Below are 18,918 nucleotides of genomic sequence, written 5' to 3'. Positions count from 1 at the left end.
CATGATCGATTAAACAACTTGTGGAAAAAAAAATTGGAGTGTAGAATTTTAAACCTTAAAAATGGTTTATTTATTGGATGCTTTTAGTGAAAATATGTTGGTTTAAAATAATTAGAACTTAATTAAACTGTAATATAGTTTTTTTTTTTACTGTAATCATAGATTATGTAGGATCATGGATTATGGCCATGTTGGGAAAAAGGAATTTGTGAGAAATTGTTACTATTGTTATTGTCGGTGGGTCAATAATGTGCGTACTCCTAAAATATCTCTATCCAGATATATTACCAACCAGTTTCAAAAACATAAGATATATTACCAACTTTGCATCACGCCTCTGTGCGTGTTTTAATAATAGAATTATATATTAAATTGAATTTCATATATTAGAAATAGATACAATAAAAAAAATATTATCTATTAAACCAGTGAGAAATATAAAAGGAAAATATAGCAGGTATGGCAATAATTGAGCTTGTTATTTTCATCAAAAAAGGTGATTAAAACTCTTGTTAATATTGATAGATGTCCATAAGATATATGTTTTGTATTACTATATATTATATTCTTTTTATGTGATGCTAATATTTTTCTCAAAACGATTATTTAACTTTCAATGTGTATGTTTTCATCGAATAATGGATTAATGATATTTTTATATTTAAATTCATCAAAATTATGTAAATTTCTATATATGGTTAAACTTGTAGAAATAATTCTGATAAAGATTTTTAGAGAGAATATGATAATTGGAAATCATCGAAGTCATGTATATGATTTTCTGTTATTTTAGAAAGTTTAATAAGTCAAAAAGAAGATTCATAGTATGAGACAAAAGAAACATGGCCAAATTTATTCAATTTGTTTATTGTAATATAGTAATTTTGGTTGATTCAAAATTTAAATTGCTTTGCTTCAATAAAAATAAATGAGTTTACAAAAATTAATAATAATAATAATAATAAAATAATGACCACGGTGATAATAATAATAATAATAATATGAACTTTTGCAAAACCAATACATACAGCAACAATCCAATTCTATATAATAAAAAGAAACACATACAGCAACAATCATGAAGTGGCAAATGATGTATTTAAAAGACGGAAAAAAGGTAAAAAGTGGCATGTGTTCGCTTCTAACTAGTATACAAATAAATAATCAACAATTATGAATTTGAGTCAATTCCCGTTCTGTTAACAAATAAAACAATAAATTTAATATAACATTTAAATTAAAAGTATAAATTTTAAATTTGAATTTTCTTTTATGCATTAAATAAATTATCATTTTTCATAATAAAAATAAAATATTAGTTATTTTAATATTTATCATCTCAACCTTTCAATTTTTAATTAATAAATTTAAAACATTTATATATATAGCTCCCAAGTTTTATGGTTTTAATTTAAGTAAAGTAGAAGTTGAAAGAACTTTAGCTGAATAAATTAATAAGAATATCTTGGTAAATGGGAGGATTATTTAATAACCCATTTCAAGTTTTCAGTTGGGCGAGGTGCTTTCCTTGCTTTGTATTGAATTAAACAAGCACATGCATCCTCCATCCATGGTTAATTATTGTTAGGTTAAATTAAGAAATGCTTGAATCAGAATGATGGTGGCATTTGGCATAAAGAAGAAACGTTTTTATATTATATATTGAGAACATTCGAATATGGAGAATAAATGAACATGTAAGACACTACTAATTAATTCCTTTATTCATTATAAGGTCAATTAATATTAAATGGAAAGGTGGCAAAAAAAATTAAAAAACGAGCATAAATTAATTAGGTGAAGGGACCCACTTGAGATCTAAAGCCATTGCTGCTGCTGCTGCAGTTGTTGGGTTTGGTGATTCAAGAATCAAGAGTAGTGATTACGTTATGTGAAAATATGGATCTTCTCTTTTCTTTTCTTTTCTTTTTCTAGAAGTAGCAGCAACAGAAACACTATGGTTAGTGATTGCTGTGACCACATCTGATTCAAGCACAACGTATTTTTTGCTGTAACCTTCCTTGTAATATGCCATAGAGGTGTCTTGAATCAGAAGTCTTCTCTATCTCCTTCCTGTTACAGTGGATATGGTAACCAAACAAATTTTACTAAGTATTTTACCTGATTTTTCTGGAGATCAAATGAGTCTATTCTATCCCATCTGCTGGGCCAATTTGAACTTTTAAGATTTCTGAAGTTCTCTCTATTTGTGAACAAGCAATAATTCAGTTCCACCAGGTCTGAAACGCATGCATTTTGTTTTTTTGAATCCCTTATTAATAATATTTAGTATTAGTATTTCAATATTTGGGTTTTGATCATTAAATGTAGAAGGAGCTTGTGGCTATAAAGATCTTATGCAACAAGGATATTGCCTAAAAACACCAGCCTTGAGCACAGCTCTTTTCCATGAATGGCTAAGGGGCGGTGCCCGCTATGGACAATGCCACAAGCCCACAACTCCACCAGATGGTGCGAGAACAGCAACATCAATGCCCCTGTTACAAGCCTGATCACAACTGATGCAACCCTCCTCCGAAGTTCGTAATTAGAAAAAAATTTCAGTATAGAGCTGGCAGTGTGCCTGTCAAACGTGGCCTTAGTCCATTGCATTAAGCAAGGAGGCATTAAGTTGAAATCAAGGGTAATCCTTATTGGATACTTGTTTTTGGTATACAATGTTGGAAAACTGGTGAGAGAGGAGATTCATGTTAAGATCAAGGGTTCAAGAACAGATGACCCGAAATTGGAGCAAAACCTAGCAAAGTCCAAAGACACTATTAGCAGGGCAAAATAAGCTAGTCATTTCAAGTGAGTACTAGTGTTGGTATAAAATGGTGCACTCTGATGATGCAGCACCTTCTAATTGACAACTTGGTGATTTCTTTGACGGCAAGCAATTTCATTTATTTAGATTGGTAATGAGGGTTCCTGCTCGTGTTAATCATGAGGATATAAGCTAATCATCGTGTGCATATTTGAATTTAATATAATAATATGATTTTTCTGTGCCACAGTCAACGTTTTTAATTCCGACCTATGTAAATAAAATATATTTAAATTATTCATCTGCATATCTGTGTGCTTGGCTACTTTGTCAACATTTAAGAAGATGTTAAGAAATTCTTGAACCATTTTACAGAATCTTTAGGGTATCTCTTGAGCTTGTCCTTGTAATCCACAAAGTAGAGACCAAATCTTGAAGTATATCCAGCTGCCCACTCCCAATTATCCAGTAAAGACCATACAAAATACCCTTTAACATTGCATCCATCTTCTCTGCAATAGCCAAAAGAAAGTAATATGAGATGCAATGGTGGTTGCTTCAACATATCTAGTAGAATGCATGTGCATTAGTGAAAAATCTAGTCCTACTTGATAGAAGCTAGCAAGTTAGTTAGATAGTCATTGTGATATTTGATCCTTTTCTCATCCTTTAAAGCATCTTTAACTGGCTTAAGGAGGTCATTGGGGTCATCCATCCCTGCAAAGACCAGAAGTAAAAGAAAGAGGAGCTAGTAATTAGAGATTATCAATTGCAGATTAATGGGATCATTAGTGTTTAAGGTGAAAGCTAATAAAGATATTCTACTTCATGGGTTTTAAAGGAATACCATTTTCTGTTATAACGATTGGAATGTTTCCATACTTATTCTTGATGTAATTCATTAAGCTTCTCATACCTTCAGGAACTATGTACAACCACACAGAGTTTGCCTGCAATTTCAGCCAAGTGAACCTTTTTAGTAGTCAGTAAGAACTAAACTTTTTGCAGTCCAAGTGTTAAGAATCTACACAAGACTAGCTCAACTTCGATGAGTTACATACCCTGTCTCCAATAGGTTTCAGACCTTTAAATGCTGTAAAGAAGAACACGCTAAGTTATCCAATAAAGTACACAAACGAAAATGAAAAATCTTTGGCTTCTCAGTTAATCTTACGAAGAGTTGTGGCGCCAGAGTCTGCTAGGGAATCATTAAGGATTTTGTTAATTGGGCCACCTGAACTTTCTGATGCATAATATGTAGTATAGTGATTAATTCCCACAAAATCCAAAGACCCTTTAACAAGGGCAACCTCTGGTTTGGAAAACTTTGGCAGTCGATCTCCAACTCTACTTCTTATTGAACTTGGATAATCCCCAAATATCAACGGTTCAATGAACCTGAAGATAAAACAGAAGAAAAGGAAACAATAACTCACAAGTATATTTCTTCAGCAAATACTACTTTCTCACGACATGCCAGAATGACAATACTTACCAGCCTAGCTGAAAGTCTTGTGCTCTTTGAGTTGCCTCTATGTCTTTTGTTGAGTTGCTTGCCGGAATAAACCACATAACATCGAGTGATATACCAACGGATCCCCTTTGTGTTGCCTGAAAAACTCTTGTGTTAGGATCAATTGGTGTTGTTAATTACATAAGCAATTAGTCCTTTTCAACACAATGTATAAAATAAAATAAAAATTACCTTGTATTTTTTCCTGTAAATATCTACCACAGTTCCATGAGTAAGTAGTACATTGTGAGCAACAATGTAAGGCTCGGTTGCAGAGTTTCCAGCCGTGCAGAGGAGGTGGAGAAGGATGGAGCATCGTCCTGGAGCCTGGAGACCAACATCGTATCCTTGAATGGTAAATGTATGAGGCTCGTTGAAAGTGATCCAGTGCTTCACTCTATCACCAAATTCTCTAAAGCAAGTCTCAGCGAATATCGCAAAATCCTTTCTGTAAATGACTCGGGTCATTCCAACAGAAACATAAAAAGATAAATTGATACAAAAATGTTGATAAGATTAGGAAGTCTTTTTACATGATCTGGGGGCTGAGCCATCCTTTGTATCTATCATCCAGGGCTTGAGGAAGGTCCCAATGATATAAGGTGACATAAGGCTCAATTCCTGCATATATCGTTTCCAGTAAGTATTTATTTTTCTGCATAAGCACGGATCTAAGCATAGGCAATTTCTAGCTGCTATGAACTTGTTTTCTTTATTAGCTATTAATTGTTATGAACGGGCAGCAGATTCTGATAGTTTGAACAAAAAGGGTACCTGCAGCAAGTAAAGCATTGATGAGATTGTTATAATGATCAACTCCTGGCTGATTTATCGCGCCGGTGCCATCTGAAGAGAAACATAAAACGTTATGCTTCTGTGATGCAAGATTATTTATGACTCGCAACTCAAAAATCAAAGAACAAGTAATTGGTTTGTGGTAGGTCAGCTCTACATGACTGGAACTCTTGTCACTATTTGATGTCACTTGGTAGGACTATTACTATTTGCGACGAACTTACTAGGATAAATTCGAGGCCAGGAAATTGAAAATCTGTAGGCATCCATGCCCATATCCTTCATAAGCTGAATATCCTCCTGTTTGCATGAATCACAGAGTCAAGTACTTCTGAGTGTAGCTTTGCTCAAGTATTCATAATTTAAGGAACTGGCAAAAGAAAACATACAGCAAACCGGTGGTATTGATCGACTGCCACATCAGCATTACTGAAATCCAGTATCTTGCCTGCAGGACAATGTAACTTGATCATGTAATCATATATGAAAATGTCGAGTTCACCATTTATCTAATTACCATATGAATGATAGAAAGGCATAAACAAAGTCAAATATGTTTAAAATGGATTAGTCATTGCACAAATTACAAATTGACTGACGGCCATTTAGAAGATACACTATAGAGAAGAAGGCATTATTAATTGTGTCTTGTAACAGTTCGCAAATTTGAATCAACAAGTTAACGAAGAATTTATACCGAAGGAATGTGAGAATGTGTCCCAAACACTTGGTCCTCTTCCATCCTCTTTCACTGCTCCTTCATACTGCAGTCAAAGTTATTTTATGAACAAAATAAATCATTAAAAGGAAAAAGGCGCTGTTCACAGTCTAATATTTGATAGAGTGATTCTATATAATTCACCAAACATTTGTCACAATTTTTATTTATTTAATATCACATATAGTATTTTTATAAAACTATCTGTTAATTTTAAAATATTATTATTAGACATAAATTTAGTATTATGATCAGAAATTATAATCGGACCGTACAAAAAACAAAAGTAATAAAGACGATGAGAATCTTCCAGCATTTAATTTTATCAGAATTGCTGTTACTGTCGACTTATTAATTTCTATTTAGGAGAAGACTCAGACTCTTGAGTCAATAAGGCATCATAATTAGTGAAAATGTGCGGTGCCAGCACGCAAGCACTGTATGAACATGCATTAAAGAAAAAGTAAAAAGTCTATTCTTTTTTCCTTCTAGTGCTGCCTGTCTCTATTTTAGAAATTTCCAAATGGCCACCACCACCACTAACCCACCATGCACTTTCATCATTATAAACATTTCTCAAGTCAAACTCAGAGTAAACGAAAGCAAACAGAAAAATTCTGTTGCATTTTTATTTTGGTAACTGGGTACGTGGGTAGGATATTAAAAGTCTTACATGCATTCTTATATTTCATCATTAATCCATTGAAGTTTATTTAATTCTGAATCGTTTCTGTTAAGATTTATATGCACACACTATATGCATAAATTTAAATTATAAATGGGATGAACTTTTATGAAATTCTAGACTCGCTTAAGTGGTCTAAATCTGTCCATCTTGCTATATTTTTAATGGTTAGAGACTGTTCAAAGTGGTGAACCCGAAATGACAGGATCAAAATTTGAACGCACCATAGTTTGTTGACAAAGTTGCTAATCAAAAGGGTGAAGATAATTATTTTCTTTAGCTTATATGACAAACATGGTACTTGTATACACACTTAAAAATTGGAAAAATAAAATGTACATATGTAGAGAAACAAAACTTTAGAAGTGTATAGCTCGTGCAAAAATATTCAATATATATTATGACAATCTTTAGGACGTCAGTTTGTTGTTGGTAATTGTGTTTGTGTTTGTGTGCAGTCCATTAATCATAAACGATAAGGAGAGCACTGAAAGGCAAGACTTTAAGATCACGTGAAAATGGTAACCCCTTAAAAGGGGAAGTCTTGAGCATGAGCATGTACGACAAACCATCAAGGCCAACTTGTAACTTGTTAGCCAATCAGCACAAACATTGAATAACAGATTTATCATCACACATATCATTGGCCTCGATTGCCTTTTCTCTTTTTTTTTTTTTTTTTTTATGTGTTAAAAGATTAAAATTATCACAAACAAGAATCATAAGATATGGCACTGGGCTAGTAACTCAGTAGTCCAGTGCAGATTAAACATGACATTTTTGCAGATCAGAAGATGCTTTTGTTTGTTTTGCTGGTACTACGTCAATAATGGAGAAATTACAGTAAAACTAACCTGAAAAGCAGAAGAAGCAGTTCCGAAGACAAAACCTTTAGGAAAACTTGCTCTGTTAATCTGTTGTGACAAGCATGACTGGATCTCAAGAACCAACACTATCACTAGTATCACCAAAGCCTCATTGCCTCTTCTCATCTTGTCCTATATCTATCTCTCTATACAGAGAATTACTCGGTTGCAGAGAGCAAATAGAGAAATTGGCTGCTTTTAAATCAGCAATTTGACAAAGACAGATTTGAATTTTCCAAGGAGAAAAAAGAGCACCTGATTGGGATATATCAAGAATAATAGAAAACTGTGTAGGAACTTGTAGGGTAAGACTGGTTTTGATTTATATGGAGAGCGACTAATTGTTAACTATATCATTATATTGATATGTAATGTGAAATGGGTTGTTACAAAATGATGATGGGTGGTGGCAGGAAGTGGCTGAAGACGGTGGTGGTGGTGGGATTGGGTTGGGTTGGGGGAGTGGATGCTGTTAGCCAATGAAACTCAAAAGTCTCTAGGTTCACACAGGGTTTGATACACAAAACGTTTTATGAGGGCCTCTTCTTATATGGAGATTAGATTGGGTTCAGATTTTGAGGTTGCTTTTCTTGTGCCATTACCAAAATTCTTTCTTTTTGTAAAATGCTGAGTTGTTGTGGGATTTTCCAATTGTGAGTTGTGTTTTTCTCCGGTTACTTGGCTTCTTCGATTGACGTAGTACTTACTGCTCTTTCATTGGCCGGCGACTTTTCTTTTCTTAAATTCTTGCCGGTTTATCCCACTCGCCATTACAGAACGTGGTATTGTTCCAAATTTCCTATGCAGCGAGGTAGTGTTGGGAATTGTTGCGAACCTTTTAGTTTTTTTCTTTTTATATATATTTTTAATTAAATATACGATGAAATGAAATTCCATTAAATGATAATAAAAATAAAATATAAAATGAGAGAATAATTCTAAAGTACATTTACGAAGGATCAATTGAGCAATTTTTACATAATTTATGAATCTAAGTTAAATTATTGATTTTAAAAGATAATTATAGTTAATACCTATAAATTTTAGAAAATTTATCAAGCTTAATAAAATTTTAAGATTTTAAAATTATTTATAAAAGATGAAATATTTTTAAATTAACCATAAATGAAAGACTGTTAAAACATTTTTATATTCTAACACTATCATGCTAAATAGATCTATTCACTGATTTTAAATAATTACAGGGTCATCAAAGTAAGCTTAAAATATTTAAACTTAAATATAGATTTTAAAACCTAGCATGTGTAAAATATATAAAATTAATATATTTTCAATCACAAGTCAAGTTTGAATAAAAAAAATTAAATTTGAGTAACCAAATTGAATTATAATTGGATATTAAACCATTCTCAGTCTAGTTTTTTAATATATATATTTTAAGATTTAATATTTCAAACTTATTTTCACCTTAAAAGATAAATATTTAATTTGTATTGCTAATTTATTATATATAAACAACCCACCTAATATAATTAGAATATATCGATATTGCTATAATTATGAGTTTTTTATATTTATAATGGAGGATTTATTATCTTTTTGTTGTGCTAGGTAAGTTGTTAAATAAGCAATTACTTTATATGCATGTACATTGTATTCTATAAAATTATATATTTATTTCATTTATAGTTGTAAACTTATATTTTTCTTATGATATCTTATAAATATATATTTTTGTGAATTTTAAAATATTGTACCTAAAATAAATTTTTAATAATTTTATGTATTTATTAAATAAAAATTATAAATTTTAAATTAAACTTATATAAAATATTTTAATATGTAATTTTTATATAAAATCATATACTAAAAAATGTTTATATAAATTTCTCTTAAAAGAAAGTTTTCTATGCAAATTAACCTAGAATTTTATAAGTTTTGTTCAATAAATATATAAAGATATTAGAAAGTTATTGTAAGTATGACTCTCTAGAATTTACCAATTATTTTATATACACAATTCTGATTTAATACTTCTCACCATTAAAAATAAAATAAAAAATTGCTTATTAAATTTATAGATTGTGAATATTGAATCAAACATAATCACAAAGAAAATTAAATCATCAATGTGTTGATTTTATATTTAACTTAAACAATGAAATCTTATAAAATTTATGAAGTCTATATTTAATGGATTTAAATGAAGTCTAAAATAATTAGGTGTCATTTTATATTTTAAATAATTTAAACATACATTGTTATTTGATCAACATATTGTAAAGTTTACTATGTTATAGTTTTTGAAAAAGAACATTATTAAAAGTTAAGAGATATAAATACTTCATCCTATAATAAAATTCATAGAATAAACTTAAATGGGCTCAAATTTGTTTGTAATAATTACTTTATCAAATACATATCACAAAAGGGTCTTTACAATGGGAAAAAAGAAAAGAAAAGAAAATAAAAAAGAGCGCGTGGGTCTTTGCGCTTAAGGTTTGAGGGGTATACACACAACAGTGGCTCTGGCCCACCAAAAGCCTCCAGCGTCCTTACTTTAAGGGTCCATCTATACAGCGTCGTCTTACATACTGTTATACCATAGCCAATCATGGAAATTTCTTGGCAATGTTTTCTTTTCTTTTCCCTCTTGATTTTTTTTTTTTTTTTATTTTAATAAAAGACCTGTTATAAAGTCGCTCTATATCTGTCCAGTCATGGTAATTTAGTTCTTGGAAGAAAGAAAGAAAAAATCTCTTTTTCACGGTGCAATTCGTAAGTAAAGATGGTTTTCAAGCTTTAGACAATTTTTAAGTTCATTTTCAAAAGGGTCGAGTTAAAATGTCATTTCTGGTGGCGATTCTTGCGAAAACTGGGGGCATGTGGATGATTTTCTTGTGATACAGTAGCGATTAAATGAACAAGAAAACAATGATAAACTTGGCATATCCTGATAACAAAATAAATATATACATCTTCATGTCGCCACTTCATTTCTAGTTGACTTATGGCTGATCCATTTTCATTTCATCTCGTTATTTCTATTTTCTGCATTTAAATATTACCATCCACATACATATACACATTTATCTACAGTATAACGATATAACATCATAAATTTATTTATAAATAATGCGATACTTGTATCTATTTAAAAAAAAAAATTAATTATAACTAGAATCAACATAAGATATACATTTCTAATTAGATTAAATACGAAAGTGCAAAGTTCATTTTTATTTTTGACTTGGAATCATATAAGATATTAATTATAAGCACAAGTATTAATAATCAATGTGTTTGATTAGGTGTGAATGTGGAATTATTGTGCAAAGAAAAAAGAAAGAGAAAAGGGTTTGCATATAAATAAATACGAAGAAAAATATTAACTTCATTGTCAGCCAAAAAGTCATTATCGTTCTGCATGTGTTGTTTTTAACGATCTATGTCAATATTTGTCATCAATTTCTAGTATGCAGTCGTAGTTTTTGATTCCTTTTTCTCTTGATTATATATATATATATATATTTAATTTCATGTCTAAAAAAGAAGGCAAGTAACTATTATCTATTAATAATTATTATTATTATCCAAAAAGAACGGTATAAAGACATCTAATAGTTTATTATTCCTTTACTTGGTGTGAACGAAATAATACTTTCTTAATCATGGAACCTAACAGCTATATACATCTTTAAATTTAGGGTTTCCTAATAATAAAGAAGTAAGTAAAGCAAATCCAGTTTATCTCGTATATAAAATTGAGAAATAGTCAGGGTTTGTTCTTCTTCTTGTGTTTGTGTTTGCACTAATTGATTATATTTTATTACTGAAAAAGCAAAATTTAGAACATATCTTCACAAGCAAAATATTGGCTAAACTTGCACGTAAAAGTTAGGAAACAAGACAAGACAAGAAAGGAGGGCAGCTCATCCATTGATTAAAGTATTTCTAAGTGATAAGTGCAGTTGGAATTATGGTCACGTGGATAAACAATTTATCAAAAGCAAATGGATTACTAATAAGAAAATATAAATCTTTTGGACAGAAAAAATATGAACCTGGATCCAAGAGGAAAACACGATGACGTCAATACGACACCGTTCTATAAAAATAAAATATTTGAAATTAAATTCAAATGTAAAAGCTGAAAACATTATATTTTTTTATTGAAATAATATTTTCTAATCCAAAAATTTAATTATTTTATTTTGTAATTTAAAGATTTAATTAAAATTTTATAATAAAAATTTAATTATTTTGTGTTATTTAATTTAAAAATTTAATTGTTTCGATTTCGAATTTAAGAATTTAACTGAAGTGTTGAGGTTATCCTTAACTTATTTTTAAATATTAAATATTTAGAAACTTCAAAGTTATACTGTAATAGGGTGCACTGGTAGCTGCTGCGCAAATTAGAAGGAAGATACTAGTTGAAAATGGAGAATGAAGAGGACCCACCAGTCGCAGTTGAAATCGCATCCGAGTCAGAACGACCCCCGACGGATGACGTCTCGGTTGGCGTTACCGTTATCACTGGATATCTCGGTGCTGGCAAATCCACTGTAAAAACCCCTACTCAACGCTTATTTGATTTAAATGGATAGCGTTTTGATTTTGTGCCCTAGTTGCCAACTCATAGTTGGGTTTTTTGTTTTATGTTATAGCTTGTTAACCATATCTTGAATTCACAACACGGAAAGAGAATTGCTGTGATATTGAATGAGTTCGGTGAAGAGATAGGAGTAGAGAGAGCAATGATAAATGAAGGAGAAGGAGGTGCTCTTGTTGAAGAATGGGTTGAGCTAGCAAATGGGTGTATTTGTTGCACTGTTAAACATAGTTTGGTTCAAGCACTTGAGCAACTTGTACAAATGAAGGAAAGGTGTGTGCTTATTGTTGTCTTTCTTTCTTCTTTTTTTTCAAAAAACAAAACTTTTAGAGCCAATTTAAATGTCAGATAGTGATATATGAATTACTTGTCTTGTTTTTAGTAGACTTGATCATATTATAATTGAGACCACTGGATTAGCGAATCCTGCTCCTCTTGCATCTGTTCTTTGGTTGGATGATCAGCTGGAATCAACTGTCAAGCTTGATTCTATAGTCACTGTAAGTCCTGTTATTGCTTGTTTTGATTTTTCTTTTCCAGCTTTCCAGTTACGCAAATTGTTGAGCAGAAGTAATTTTTATTGTATTTTAATCTAAAACTAAGACTTGATAAGATGGAATACAAGATATGAAAGCTTGAGATTATAGTGTGCAGTCTACAAATTACTACTACATCATGTCTTTCACTTTGCTTTTATTCTTCTTCCATCTTTGGTGGCAATCTGTTAATTGGAATTTCAATAACAAGTATATGGTGAACATTTTCAGTTAATCTGGATGCTTATGTTGTGTTTGTTTCTTTGAAAGAACATTGAGAAAAAATGCGACTGCGAAAATGGGAGAGAAGTAAATTAAAATGCTAAAGTTTTCCTCTCATTCTCTCCACAAACCAACAGCAGCACTATTGTTATGTTGGGTCTTACAGGATACCTTGTATCAGGATGAGGTGTCAACATCCATCTTAATGTCTTCTTTGCCCATAAACTATGAAACTTGGAGTTGTTTTGTATTATAATAAGTTACTATTATTTTTTCCCCATTCATGCCTATCTTTAGCAAGTTTCTGCTCACACAGGTTGTAGATGCCAAAAATCTTCCTTTCCAGCTCAACAACCATCGCAGCTCAACTTCATTCCCTGAAGCATTTCTTCAAATTGCATTTGCGGTAATTCCTTCATGACTAAGTGATATGGATGGCGGAATTAGTTATAAGAAAATTTATTTTCCTGAGAGTTCTGAAGTTTAACCCTTTACAGAAACCTTTAGAACATAAAGTAGTTTCATAACCGAGGCTTAGCTGAGTTTGGTGAGTTTAGTCTGTTTGTATATATATGTATCTATGTATTTATGCTTTATATAATCCAATATAGTTTATAATCATACTTTTTACCAAAAAATTGTTTGCTTCCTTTTCCATTTGATGTTTTTCATATTGGATAATGTGAACACTAGCCTTTCCATGGACTTATTATTTTGTTTTTTTTTTTTTTTTCATGTAGGATGTTGTCATTCTTAACAAAGTTGATTTGGTTTCTTCAGAGGGTCCTGAGGCCTTGGAGGAATTGGAGAAGGAAATACATAACATTAACTCCCTTGCCAATATCATTCATTCTGTTCGGTGTCATGTTGACTTGTCAAAGATATTAAACTGCCAAGCATATGATGCTACTGTAAGTTGCGGAAGACATCACAAATTTAGCATCACTATATCTTTTAGAATTATTTGAATGGATCTTGAGGTTCTCCGTTCTTGGCTTTTTAGCATCACTCTCATTTGGAAACATTGTTGGAAGAAAGCAAGTCACTATCTACAAGGGATATTCATGATGGTGGTGTGCGAACTGTTTGCATTTGTGAGTCACAGCAGGTTGATCTTGATAAGGTAGTCATTGGATTTGAATGATTGTCATTATACTCAATCTTCTTAATGGTTTTGCTACTAATGGTCTTCCAATGTGGAAATGTGTTTTAATTCATCTCACACATATGATTTCAGACTTATTTGATTGTCTAGCACCAGTTGTTCAGCTGGTGTTCTTTTCCTTTCTTTATCTACCTTTCCATTCTCCATTGGGCCAATATTTTCATATTTACGATCATGAATCTGACAAGTCTTAAAATCTTATGTTGGTTTTTCTTTCTGCTAAAGTATGGCAATATAGTAAATCTTGAAACAAGATTTGCATGACTGAACCTTATGCTTTTGCAGTTACTTGATTTAACAATGCAAATGCCTTTTGTTTTCTTTCTTTCTTTCATTTCTTTCCATTTTGTCTTAAAAGAACATCAGGGTGAAACTTGATTTTGGCTGATACAAGTTGTTGAATTCTGTATATTTTTGTATTTTTCAATCCCTTTCTTTTTGGAGTTGCCTGCATGGTTCCTGGACATGCAAGTATTCCTAAAGTTCAACAGTTCTATCATAAATACCAATTGCTGATCTTTTCTGTAAAATCTTGAAATTGGTATCAACACAAGAAAGCAGTTGAATTTGAATATATGTAAATTGCTATTTACTTGCACGGCCGATATTCTGGAGGCTCGGTGGGAGAGACAAAATTTGTTGTCACCAGAAGTTGTGCGATCAACATTCAAAGTGTTCAGGGTCAATTATCTGATGAGATAACCCTGACAACCACATTAATACTTAACATATGGCTCTGTAATTCAATATCATGGTTATGTTCCTTTTGTTAATTTCCATTATTTTGTTGAATGCCTTTCCTTTTTTGATAATTCATGATATTTCAATTATCACAGGTTCGTTTATGGCTTGAGGAGATCTTATGGGATAAGAAAGATGACATGGATGTTTATCGTTGCAAAGGGGTTTTAAAGGTGCAGAACTCTGATGAACTACATACTCTGCAGGTAATATTTGAAACAGAATTTTCAGCAGGTTTTTTTATTATCATGAGAAACTTACTAATGTGATGTTAGGGCATCAGATAAATAGAGGTTTTGGATTTGCCATTCTACTTTAATGCTTTCTTTGTCATTTTCTATCGGGACCTTCAAATTTTAAGCACTAAATCAGTAATAACAGCATGAATTTGGTAGTCTACTAGTAGGAAATTAATTGTGTGCATTAGGAAAAGATTAAACATTTTGATGGTTATATGTTCACATCTGCAAATAATCTGTTATCAAATATTCCGGCAGGCTGTCAGGGAGATATATGATATTGTCCCAGCTCGGAAATGGAAAGGATCCGAAAATCCAATGAACAAGATAGTTTTTATTGGTAATGTTCTTCTTACACAACTTTATAGTTATACTGGGTGAAATTGTTTAATAAACTAGTTAGAAAGTAGTTGTTTGTTTATTTATGTGTTGCTTACCTTCTGTAAATATTTTGCAGGACATAATCTGAATGAGAATGTTCTTATTGATTCCTTTAGAGGTTGTGCAGTAACAACTTAGATTTTGCCATCTTTGAAAAGACTGTTGCGGAACTAGATTACAAGGTTTGTGCAGATCAAAATCTTAGAGCTGCATTGATTTTAGAAATACTTTACCCGTTTAAGCTAGAACTTTCTCCATTAGATGACTTCTACAGTATACAGTGGGGCTTCGAGAATATGATGGGAACACTCCAAACCTTTGGTGCAACTTGATTTGTAAACCTTTTTTTTATTACGAAACAAAAATTTCAACTCAATTAGGAATTATTAATCCCTTAAGTTGGTCATTATCTTCTTATGAACGATACCTTATATACACTAGTGCTTGACTGATGTATGTACTTTCTCTTTTTCTTTTTAACCCTAATTCTATCTCATGCAAAGATTAAACAATAATTAATTTCTTTTATATTTTTAAGTACATTTTATTTTAGTGCTACCATCATGCGGTAGGTCATTGTAATGTGTTTGGTATAAATAAAATTTTATAAAACTTATTTTAAAATTCAATGAATATCGCTCGAACCTTTTTAAGGCCAAGTTATTGTATGAAATAAAACCTGCGACTGCGTTCCTCAATTATATTTTAAAATTCAATAGTTATCAATTATAAACAGAATAAGAAAAAGAGAAATTGATAGGGAAAGAAATGTATTTAATTAAAATGAAGAATAAGTAAAAAAAAAAAAAGAAAACGAAATTATATGATTATTGCCATTATTTTTATTTATAATGCATATTTTTATCTTTAAAAAAGTATTTATGACTGAAAAACCAGAATTGTCCATCTCCCAAGTAAGAATCAAACTTGAGACTCCTCGCGACTTCATCATTCTCAAAAAGAAGACAAGACGCACTCGAAATTTTGCTTCCTTTAACCTGAGTGAAACTGGGTTGGGCCGAACAAGGCCTATGGAAACCGGATCATAGAAGCAGGTAACTTTCTTTTTAGAAAAAAAAAAAAAAAAACTAAAGAAGAAGAAGATCGGTGGTGGCAACCCTAGACCAGAATTTCTTCATTGCTTTTCCAGCAGCTTTGTCTGTAATTTGTTAACAACTTGGACTCCGCATCTTTCATATTTTTCTGTCTTTCCTCTCCCTCTTTTTCCCTTTCTTTTTTCTCTGCCTTTTTCGTAATTGACACGGTCCTTTCACATATTGCGCATTGAGCAGAATACAATTGCTCTCTCACATTAAAAGCTTAAGCTTAGGCATCACTCACGACTGCTCTATCAAGTAAGTAATTATTGGATAAACAGATTTTACCTTACAATTTGTTTAATCCTCTTCCTTTATTATTAGGGTTTATTTGCTTCTTGTTAAATGTTGCCGTAATAAACATCTGCATCGAATTTGTTTCATTTTTTATCCAAGTGTCCTATTGTATTGAAAGGACTAAGATTTTAGATGGATATGATATCGATAGATTTCAAAGAAGAAAAAAATAAACGTAAAACGTGATGTAAATAAGGAAATGATTGTTTCATTATTAAGATTCTCAGTTAGTTTGCTGATTGACTTGTAGCAAAATGTGAAATCATAGATATTTGGATAGGAGTAGATAATGTAAAAACTTACAGTTTCAGTAGAGTTCAAGAATCCTTGTTAATGCAGTTTTCTCATGTTTGAAATCAGTAAACAGTCTTTTGGAAGGAGAGAATCTCTGTGCTTTAGCACAATACAAAATGGCTTTGGTTGTAATCTGTGGCCAACCCTGCAGTGGGAAGTCTTTGGCTGCAGTTTGCTTAGCCAAAGCACTCAAAGAATCAGACTCTAAATTAACCACTAGGATCATTGATGAAGCTTCATTCCATCTTGATCGTAACCAAAGTTATGCCAATATGCCTGCCGAGAAAAACTTAAGAGGAGTACTGAGATCTGAAGTTGATAGATCTGTATCGAGAGACAGTATAATCATAGTTGATTCTTTGAATAGCATCAAGGGGTATAGGTATGAGCTTTGGTGTTTGGCTCGTGCTGCAGGAATAAGATATTGTGTGCTATTCTGTGATGTGCAAGAAACTCAATGTCGAAAATGGAATGAACAGCGCAGAGAGAAGGAAGAGGGCGCATATGACGATGCTATATTCGAAGACTTGGTGAGAAGGTTTGAGAGGCCGGATAAAAGAAATCGATGGGATTCCCCATTGTTTGAATTACGGCCTTCTGAAGATGGAATTGAGAAATGTTCTGCTGCGATTTTAGATGCTGTTTCATACCTGACAAAAACAGTAGACTCCAAAACTCGGGACGTCAGGATTTTACAGCCAACCATTGCTACACAAAATACACGTTTTTCAGAGGCAAATTCTCTGTATGAGTTGGACAGGGCAACCCAAGAGGTGATCAATGTCATTGTGGAAGCACAGTCCCAGGCAGTTGGAGGCCCACTAAATGTTATTTCTCTTGGTCAGGATTTACCGACTCTCAGCACTTCAAGATCAGTTGGGTTGCCAGAGCTCCGAAGACTCCGGCGAACTTTCATTAAGTTGACAGGCCAAACAAGCTTAAGTGGACGACCCCCACCTTCAGATGCAGACAGTGCAAAGAGGATGTTTGTGGATTACTTGAATAGGGAATTAGGTACTGCTTAAAAGAGAAGTGATATTGTACTATATGTTTGTTACTGCCTGCTAGCATTTTTGGAGGAATCTCTAAAATATTCAATTTTTAAGATATTGTGCTAACTGACATGAATAAAAGGACTTGCATTTTGTGTGATTTATCACCGTGTTTTATCTAATCAACATGGTATTTATGGAAGCCGAGCTCATGGCAAACTATTTGCCTTGTTTCTTTTGAGCCATTTTGAGCTTGTAACATGTGGTAGGTCTTGAATTTTTCACCACGGCTGGCCCCCTTTTCAATAAATGTTTTCAGTTGCAAAGTCGTAATCCTGTCCGAGCCAAGTTGTCGACTGCTTCAAAAAAATTAAAAAAAAAAACTTTAGATTTCATTCATGAATTTCGAGAGAGATGCAATTGTATTTGTTATCTCTTTTTGCTGTTGGTCACTCTTATATGAACAGATCATGATTTGGAAGAGTTAGTTATGGCAGTTGTTTTTGCTCATAAAGCAATTGGTACCAATTGCTTGCTTCTGAAATAATTAAACTAATCACTCATAATAGTTCCTGAATTGGTGGTGATAATAATATATTAACTAGTAACCTGTACGCATTGGCTTGACTAGCTGTCCTGAAAAGTGTCCGAGAGTACAGGGGTGACAATTGGGTGGGGCCTGAAGTTGCTGGTAACAGGTTTGTTATTCATGTGCTGCCGTTGGGCCAGCTATTACTCTGTTGTGTTCAACAAAATCTTCATCTTCATTCTTCTGCAAAATCCTCAAGAGTTTTTCACGCTAATTCAACCACTTATTTTTGAATAGTTACTCAGGATCTGCTTGTCAAATATTTCACTTAGCTTCACTTTACATGCTGTAACTTGTAACTCTACATCTTGAAGCCCTGAAGGGTTATGCTCTTATGCATCAGCTCGCAATTGTCGTGCATCATTTTATAATTCTCAATTGTCAAAGCATACAATTCAATCCTGAAATTATCAAATATCTATAAACGACTCATTGAATTGAAATC

The 18,918-nt window shown here is 32.2% G+C and overlaps 3 protein-coding genes across 7 annotated transcripts; 2 read left to right on the top strand and 1 right to left on the bottom strand.

Moving 5' to 3' along the window:
- Positions 1-2,955: 2,955 nt before the first annotated feature.
- LOC8264733 (beta-glucosidase 40) lies at positions 2,956-8,111 on the bottom strand. Of its 2 annotated transcripts, none has more exons than XM_025160127.2 (13): positions 7,333-8,111; positions 5,773-5,839; positions 5,465-5,523; positions 5,300-5,375; positions 5,055-5,126; positions 4,814-4,901; positions 4,473-4,728; positions 4,263-4,378; positions 3,942-4,165; positions 3,829-3,860; positions 3,684-3,717; positions 3,376-3,484; positions 2,956-3,279 (listed from the first exon to the last, which is right to left on the bottom strand). In XM_025160127.2, exons 1-13 carry the CDS (start codon positions 7,468-7,470, stop codon positions 3,105-3,107), a joined length of 1,446 nt encoding a protein of 481 aa, XP_025015895.1. In that variant the 5' UTR covers positions 7,471-8,111; the 3' UTR covers positions 2,956-3,104. The 2 variants fall into 2 exon arrangements, with proteins under 2 accessions (XP_025015895.1, XP_002512097.1); XM_002512051.4 differs by having other exon boundaries at positions 3,615-3,717; positions 7,333-8,104.
- A 3,550-nt stretch (positions 8,112-11,661) lies between these two features.
- Positions 11,662-15,684, top strand: LOC8264732 (COBW domain-containing protein 1). 4 transcript variants are annotated; one of them, XM_015728913.3, is made up of 9 exons: positions 11,662-11,873; positions 11,976-12,193; positions 12,306-12,420; positions 12,995-13,084; positions 13,419-13,589; positions 13,682-13,801; positions 14,680-14,790; positions 15,082-15,163; positions 15,281-15,684. In XM_015728913.3, the coding sequence occupies exons 1-9, from the start codon at positions 11,748-11,750 to the stop codon at positions 15,340-15,342; spliced, it is 1,095 nt and encodes a 364-aa protein (XP_015584399.1). In that variant the 5' UTR covers positions 11,662-11,747; the 3' UTR covers positions 15,343-15,684. The 4 variants fall into 4 exon arrangements, with proteins under 4 accessions (XP_015584399.1, XP_015584396.1, XP_048227881.1 ...); XM_015728910.3 differs by having other exon boundaries at positions 12,303-12,420; XM_048371924.1 differs by lacking the exon at positions 12,995-13,084.
- Positions 15,685-16,162: 478 nt separating this feature from the next.
- LOC8264731 (protein KTI12 homolog) lies at positions 16,163-18,048 on the top strand. Its single transcript, XM_002512049.4, has 2 exons — positions 16,163-16,559; positions 16,959-18,048. The coding sequence occupies exon 2, from the start codon at positions 17,009-17,011 to the stop codon at positions 17,915-17,917; it is 909 nt and encodes a 302-aa protein (XP_002512095.1). The 5' UTR covers positions 16,163-16,559; positions 16,959-17,008; the 3' UTR covers positions 17,918-18,048.
- The last annotated feature ends 870 nt before the right edge of the window (positions 18,049-18,918 follow it).

Source organism: Ricinus communis, chromosome 1, assembly GCF_019578655.1.
Source record: "Ricinus communis isolate WT05 ecotype wild-type chromosome 1, ASM1957865v1, whole genome shotgun sequence".
NCBI lineage: Eukaryota > Viridiplantae > Streptophyta > Magnoliopsida > Malpighiales > Euphorbiaceae > Ricinus > Ricinus communis.
Note: the sequence above shows the minus strand (reverse complement) of the source record. Positions and strands in the feature narration are given on the sequence as shown.